This window comes from Diaphorina citri, unplaced genomic scaffold (assembly GCF_000475195.1).
Source record: "Diaphorina citri unplaced genomic scaffold, Diaci psyllid genome assembly version 1.1 scaffold602, whole genome shotgun sequence".
NCBI classification, from domain to species: domain Eukaryota; kingdom Metazoa; phylum Arthropoda; class Insecta; order Hemiptera; family Psyllidae; genus Diaphorina; species Diaphorina citri.
The window spans coordinates 39708-48198 of NW_007378036.1; the positions used below are offsets into that span (position 1 = coordinate 39708).

Sequence of the window (8491 nt, forward strand, 5' to 3'; positions counted from 1 at the left end):
TCACAACTTTGGTGCTCACTGCAGCATTGTAGGATTTTCCCAATATCTCAATAATCCTAAAATCCAATGTTTACCTACCATGCTGGCACCGGTCGCTATATGCGCATTTACATGCCATAGCTACTCATTTTCCTCACGAGGCTGAGTGGGCCCCGCAACATTCAGTCACGGAATCAATCATTTGCATGATACAAATTTCTTGACCCCGCCGGGAATCGAACCCGGGTCTCCCGCGTGCAAGGCGAGTGCAGTGACCACTACTACGCCATAGGAGCTGACCCAAAGGTTTATTAGGACAGAGAGTTTAGCAAACTGTCGTGAACATTTTTGTGAAATGTAATTAAAATTGTCGCTGGACAAACCAACTGATTCATAGTAATAGAATATTAAATTAAAAAAAAAAGATCTTTTTTTTTCAAGAGGTTTAATAGCGGGAACTTTAACTGCTAAGGTCTTATCGTCCCGAAACCGAAGAGAAGGAGGGTAGGATAGGAGAAAGCCAGCCGTTCCAAGAACGAACCCCTGTAGAATAAAATCCGCCCCGGGCGGAAATCGAATCTGCGACCTAACGCTCACAGTGGAGACGCGCTATCCTAAATTAGATCTTATTTGTGCGCTTTTTGCATTGGATAAAATATTTTGATTTTATTCGGTATCACCAATTAGAAACAATATCGCCTATTCTCATAGTAAGAAATACAGCTATTGTCATACAGCAGATTTTCATAAGAAAATTAATGAGAGAGACATTGTGGAGTGTAAGTAATGAGAGGGTAGTCCTCCTCTTGTTATACAACAGTTAACGCAATGTCCTGCTGGTCTGGACATGGCTTTGAAGCGAAGTATTTCATTCGGCGTGGGCTTCCATCATGCTGGACTCACCATTAATGAGAGAGACATTGTAGAGTGTAAGTAATGCGAGGGTAGTCCTCCTCTGTAGACCTCACTCTGACAATATAATGTTTAAGTCACCCATCCATTTATTGGCCTTTCTCGGCGTAGCTTAACATAGGTGACGCTAAAACCGGTCTTAAATGATCCATTGTTAATGAGATGAGCCTAACTGAGGTAAATATATCCCTTTCAATCGTTATAATAACTGTTTTATTCTAGGCTGTCAGCTTATGATATGTTTTTTTCAAGAGGTTCTTGAGCCAATCCAATATAAATTGACAAAAGTTATTGCCAATCTTTGAATTATGAACAACGGAAGTCTTATCGTCCCGAAATAGAAAGAAGGACGACAGGATAGGAGAAAGTGGGCCATTCCGAAAAGGAAACTTATCTGTTTAGGATAAAGATAAAATCCTTTAGTATAAAATGGGATGATGTTCACCTCAAGCGGGATCGAACCTGCGACTTAGTGCTTACAAGAGTTACAAGGCAGGCGTTCTACATTCCAACGTAAATCACGTAGATGCAATGATTCCAGTGTGTAAAGATAAGAGAAAGGAAGAACCCTATTTAGATTCACCCAATGAAGACTCAACAGTTATTGATTCAAGTATATCACACGGATCCATCAATAACACAAAAGTTCCAATCGTTATTTGTACTTCTGCAAACAAGCTTAAACCCCCAAGTGCTTCTACTTCTGTAAGCAAATTTGGAAACCCAAGTACAACCCCGAAATCAAGACCCTCTCTTGGGTTCGAATCCCAGTTTCCAAACATATCTGCCATAGAGAGAGCACTCAACTTTGGTGAAAAGCCGTCTGCTAATGAAGAGAGTAATGATGAATATAATGAACCTCGTGAAACGCGAAGAGCAAAAGCTAGTAGAATCACTCAGAAGAATAAATCAGGCACAGAATCTAAAGAAATTAAAAACATATTAGATGATAAAGACGTCAAATCTAATGATAGCGAAAACAGTACACTTGAAGATAGTAAAGATTCAGACTCTACATCTAAAGAAGTTGAAGGCACTATTTCACATGATAAATTCACGAATAAAGATACTAAAGATTTAAAATCAAATAACAGTAAACCCTCGGAAGCTGAAGATTCTAAAGAAGAAGAGTCCAAAGAAATCAAAAAAGCAATGCCCAAAAACACTAAAAACAAACAATGTAAAAATAGTATCAACTTGAATTTCGAGGAAAGTATGGACATAGAATTAGAAGATATTACAGAAATAAAGCATAAAACTAAAGAAGAAGAGTCCAAAGAAATCAAAAAAGCAATGTCCAAAAACACTATAAACAAACAATGTAAAAATAGTATCAACTTGAATTTCGAGGAAAGTATGGACATAGAATTAGAAGATATTACAGAAATAAAGCATAAAGGTAGTGTCAACATGAAGTTCCAAAGCTCTAAAGATACCAAAGACATAAAATCTAAAAACACTAGCCGCACTAACAAAAGACAACCCACGGGTCGATTTGACGTAAAATCTAAAAACACTAGCCGCACTAACAAAAGACAACCCACGGGTCGATTTGACAAAGAAAACAAAGGCATTCCTGCTATGATAGACAATATTGTGCAGGTGGAGTTTCTACACAAGATCTTAGTCAAGCCATCCTATGCTAAATCACCGGCTGGTCGTAAGGTCCTGTCTGTGTTCAAGAGATTCTATACCGCCTTGGCTCTACAGGATATTGTTAATGAGATGAGCCTAACTGAGGTAAATATATCCCTTTCAATCGTTATAATAACTGTTTTATTTTAGGCTGTCAGCTTATGATGTTTTTTTCAAGAGGTTTATGAGAAAATCCAATATAAATTGACAAAAGTTATTGCCAATCTCTGAATTATGAACAACGGAAGTCTTATCGTCCCGAAATAGGAGAAAGAAGGACGATAGGATAGGAGAAAGTGGGCCGTTCCGAAAAGGAAACTTATCTGTTTAGGATAAAGATAAAATCCTTTAGGATAAAATGGGATGATGTTCACCTCAAGCGGGATCGAACCTGCGACTTAGTGCTTACAAGAGTTACAAGGCAGGCGTTCTACATTCCAAGCGAACCAGGCTGGCAAAATACAACTATTATTTTGCTACAAGTTACAATATTTTCTCTCCCTACACAGGTGGCTGCCAAATACGCCTGTAACAAAGGCATGCTGCAGAGCCTGCCAAAATGCAACTATTATTTTGCTTCAAGTTACAATATTTTCTCTCCCTACACAGGTGGCTGCCAAATACGCCTGTAACAAAGGCATGCTGCAGAGCCTGCAACAGTCCGCATTACCAAGGGACTACCAAACGAAATGTTCGTTCTGAATTGAAGTCAAGCTCAAGTAAGGATTTCATCACGGATGAAGAAATTCAAACAAACTTTGTAACAGTACAACAAAGCAGCAAGACACAGAGTATGAAATTGAGTAATCTACAAACATCGAGAACTAAAACGCACCAAAAACGACAGGGAATTTCAAAAGCAACCGATGATGAGGGTCTAACTATAGAGAATTCCAGTGATGAAGATATTGAACCATCTAAAAGGTTCAAATCAGATACTTGTATTGCAAGGAGTAACAGAAATCTACCAGAAGATAACAAAGTTCATTTGGTTGACAGGAAAAGAGATGTTAAAACCGTAGGCAATAGAAGTAACCTAACTATAGAGAATTCTAGCAGTGATGAAGATATTGAACCATCTAAAAGGTTCAAATCAGATACTTGTATTACAAGGAGTAACAGAAATCTACCAGAAGATAACAAAGTTCATTTGGTTGACAGGAAAAGAGATGTTAAAACCGTAGGCAATAGAAGTAACAGGCATCTGTCTTCTGAAGACAGTAAAGTCCACTTGTTTAGTGAAAGTGTCAAAACAAAAACCCATAGAAGTAACAACCATCTGCCTTCTGAAGAAAATAAAGCAGAAAACAAAGATCACCTGTTCAAGAAGGATATCGAAGCGTTACCCAAGAATGAAATGGAAACATCGGATGATCAAGCTCATCATGAAACCATAGACTCTATCAGTGTTCTCGTTAGTAGTAACATGTGCACAACTACAACCCGGCTTAAACCATCTAAAAAAAAGAGAGATTTATTGTGAAATAAATGCAAAATCATCAAGTCAAAACTCAAAACACATTCCTTTCATTCCACAACTTATTTCCTTATTATTTGCTTCTCCAGGGATATGCCGAGAAGGGCATACATGAAATGTTTCCCTGGCAAGTCGAGTGTCTCACCAAGGATGGTGTCTTGGCGGGAAGGAATCTAGTCTACACAGCTCCAACCTCTGCGGGGAAAACCATGGTAGCTGAAATTCTCATGATGAAAACCGTACTGGAAAGAAAAAAGAAAGTGTTGTTTATTTTACCATTTGTCTCGGTTGTTCGAGAGAAGGTGCACTATTTTCAGAAGCTCTACAAGGGAGTTGGCATCAAAGTGGATGGGTGGATGGGCAGCTATTCGCCCCCTGGAGGTGTCAAGATGGTGAATGTTATGATAGCCACTATTGAGAAAGCTAATGGTATCATTAACAGGTAAGAATGGCAAAAAATATCTTGGGTGCACACTAGTGAAATGCGTTTCATGAAATATGTTCCATATGTCAATTCACAGGTTCATGAAACTCGGTTTCACCAGTGTGCACTGCTCTGTGTTAACCTGTTAACCTTAGGTATGGGTTTTGTGAAACAAGTTTCACTAGTGTACATTGCATCTTTTACTAGGATGAAATACGGCATGGGCAAGAATCAAACCGGTGACCTAGAGCTTACAAGGCAGATGTATTACCTCCAAGCTAACTAGGCTGGTGTAATAGAAAGTAAAAAGTCACTTGGAAACTTTGTCTCTGTATTACTTCTAAGGTTTATCTCTATTATGTCTACATCTCATGTTTCAGGTTAATAGAAGAGAACAAGCTAGGTGTTCTTGGGTGTATTGTAGTGGATGAACTACATATGTTGGGAGATCCTGCAAGAGGATACCTACTCGAGTTATTACTCACTAAACTCAAATATATGCAACACAGGTACGTACATTTTCTTTTCCTTTTTAGGGAGAAGAAATTGTTAATAGAGCTAGAACTAGTTAGAAAGAAGTTTAAAAATTTGCTGTGAGTTGAGAAGAAAATTGGGAGAGAAATTTGCTTTGCAACACAGGTACAATATTAGAAGGTCTATGATTATCCCATCAGGATAAAATCCGCCCTGGGCGGGAATCGAACCCGCGGCCTAGCGCTTACAAGGCAGACGCGCCACCAACTAAGCTAACTAGGCTGGAGGTCTATGAAAAAGGGTTTTTATATTATTATTGTCAGGGACTATAAACAGAGAGTAGATCAGCGTCTAGCTAGGAGACTATAAACAGGGAGTAGACTAGTCCAAATTTCCTCATGCTATATCAATAGCAAAGGGCATCCCACTCGGAAAATTTTGTTTTAGCCAAAACCAGTTGGCCTCAAAGTGATCACTCTAAAGCTGATTGAGAGGCCGCGACAAACGGCCGACCATCTGAAATGGGAAAAGGCGAAGAAGAATTATTATTTTCAAATATTGTTCTTAGGTATTATTTTCAAATGTTGTTCATCTCTTCTTTCAACTTTTTGTCTCCCTGTTCAGGAATAAGGACGTACAAATACAACTGGTAGGAATGTCAGCTACACTTCCCAATCTCAACGTACTGGCTAACTGGTTGGACGCCATCCTGTTTTACACCACATTTCGACCCATTCCATTGGTGGAACATATAGTTCTGAACTCACAGGTGTTTACACTGCCTGACATGAGAGCCGGGTATCAGCTGAAATCGTTGCTAGATTTACAAGTAAGTATTTGACACGCCATGCGCCAGCCTAGTTAAATCCAAAATTCAACCTATTAAATGTATGTTTCGCCAGTCTAGTTCAAAATACAAAATTCTACCTATTAAACATAAGTTTCACCAGCCTAGTTAGAAATACAAAATTCAACCTATTAAACATAAGTTTCGCCAGCCTAGTTAGAAATACAAAATTCAACCTATTAAACATAAGTTTCGCCAGCCTAGTTAGAAATACAAAATTCCACCTATTAAACATAAGTTTCACCAGCCTAGTTAGAAATACAAAATTCTACCTATTAAATATAAGTTTCATCAGCCTAGTTAGAAGTACAAAATTCTACCTATTAAATATAAGTTTCGCTAGCATAGTTAGAAATACAAAATTCTACCTATTAAATATAAGTTTCACCAGCCTAGTTAGAAATACAAAATTCTACCTATTAAATATAAGTTTCATCAGCCTAGTTAGGAATACAAAATTCTACCTATTAAACATAAGTTTCGCCAGTCTAGTTAGAAATACAAAATTCAACCTATTAAACATAGCCAGTCTAGTTAGCTTTTGGATGGTAGCTCTTCTGCTTTGTAAGTGCTACGTCGCGGATCGATTCCCACCCGTCGCGAATTTTATGCCGGTTCGTTCTCGGAACGGCTGCCTTTCTCCGAAGGTTCATTCTCTTAAAGGGACTTTTCAGTCTCATCCTGGTAGTGTAAAAAATGAGGTTCTCGGAACGACTTTCTTTCTCCTATCCTGTCTTCCTTCTCTCCTTGCTTTTGGGACAATAAGACCTTAGAAGGTTCCCTCAAAAATAATAAAAATAAAAACACACACACTTTTCTACAGTACCTATACATACATTTTTTTACATTACAGGGATCTAATGAAGACGTCATGTACCTTTGTCTGGATAGTATTTTGAACTCTCACTCCGTCCTCATATTTTGCCCGACGAAAAATTGGTGTGAAACCCTGGCGATTAAAATTTCAGTCTAGTTAGAAATACAAAATTCTACCTATTAAACATAAGTTTCACCAGCCTAGTTAGAAATACAAAATTCTACCTATTAAATATAAGTTTCGCCAGCCTAGTTAGAAATACAAAATTCCACCTATTAAACATAAGTTTCACCAGCCTAGTTAGAAATACAAAATTCTACCTATTAAGTAAATATAGGTTTCGCCAGCCCAGTTAGAAATACAAAATTCTACTTATTAAATATAAGTTTCGCCAGCCTAGTTAAAAATACAAAATTCTACCTATTAAATATAAGTTTCGCCAGTCTAGTTAGCTTTTGGAGGGTAGCTTGTCTGCTTTGTAAGCGCTAAATTGCGGGTTCGATTCCCGCCCGTCGCGAATTTTATGCCGGTTTGTTTTCGGAACGGCTTTCTTGGAAGGTGCGTTCTCTATTCTCTAGGTACGTTTAGATAGCATTCTCTAATAAAATCCAATTTTCTACAGTATACATATTTTTTTTTACATTACAGGGATCTAATGAAGACGTCATGTACCTGTGTCTGGATAGTATTTTGAACTCTCACTCCGTCCTCATATTTTGCCCGACGAAAAATTGGTGTGAAACCCTGGCGATTAAAATTTCAGCTCTCATAAAAAAGATGGGTAAGTAAGTCAGTGTTCCCCGCCCTGAGTGGAAAATTGGGCTTCCTTTATTTGAAAGCTACGAAAAATCTTAGGTAGGATTTTTTTTATGAGACAGCAGCTCTCTAACTGACAAGGTCTTATCAGGCTTCGAAACATCGCCTTTTTACTGGGATTCTATTAAACCAGCTCAGTTATTGTCACCAAGTTGAATGCACATCGAATTGACAGAACGTATTTTCCCAGATACCACCGTGGCGTAGAGGAGGAGAACTATCGATAGATGACTATCGAACGCTATCGATAGTTGAGGCTTGACTATCGATAGTTTTCGATAGTTTTTTCTCTGTACATTTTTCATTTGTTTTGGTCGTTTTAGAAGTGAAAAGTCTATGCAAATACCTAGTCAGCCTTATATGCAAACTATCTAAATATACTAAGCCTGGTATTATAAAATGTCATTAAAAATGATACTTGAAAAAAAAAAAAAAAAAAAAATCCGTTGGATGGGGGCCTTTGGTTATGAAACAAAGTTCACTATCTGAAAAAAAAAAAAAAAAAAAATCCGTTGGATAGGGGACTTGTGTTATGAACACAAGTTCACTATCCAATGGAATTTTTTTTCAAGTGTCAGTTTCAGTGACATTTTATAATACCAGCCTAAGTTCTAAGTAGGTCTAAGTTCCAAGTAAGTCTAAGTTGTCCTTACTACTTTTTGTTCAAGCTTTTTTGTATATAGGTACCTATATTTTGTTAAAAAAAAAATGTTGAAATAAAACCATGTGACCTAAATTAATACGTATGTACAGTTAATAATTTTCTTTAAATAAGATTAGGTTAGGTCTTTTTGAGGGATAAGACCTTTAGAAACAAGGAAAATATGTAATAAACAAAAACTATCGATAACTATCGATGGCGCCGACTATCGATAGTTCTCCTCCTCTACCGTGGCGGTCTTCTAGTCTTTGTCCTCCACTTTCAGAAAGTTATTCGTTTCCCCCCCCAGGCTTGAGTAACACAGACATGGCAAGTACACTACGCAGTCTCCTGGATCCCAACACTCTATCAGATGTTATACAACAGTTAACGCAATGTCCTGCGGGTCTGGACATGGCTTTGAAGCGAAGTATTTCATTCGGCGTGGGCTTCCATCATGCTGGACTCAC

General features: G+C 37.9%; 1 protein-coding gene across 1 annotated transcript in view; it reads left to right on the forward strand.

Moving 5' to 3' along the window:
• Positions 1-8491, forward strand: part of LOC103510462 — a 29806-nt gene that overhangs the window by 6574 nt on the left and 14741 nt on the right. Inside the window, exons 3-7 of the mRNA XM_026824496.1 lie at positions 4093-4445; positions 4808-4936; positions 5526-5730; positions 7214-7346; positions 8332-8490. Of these exons, the coding sequence (XP_026680297.1) occupies positions 4093-4445; positions 4808-4936; positions 5526-5730; positions 7214-7346; positions 8332-8490 (979 nt within the window). The remainder of the gene's footprint in view (positions 1-4092; positions 4446-4807; positions 4937-5525; positions 5731-7213; positions 7347-8331; position 8491) is intronic.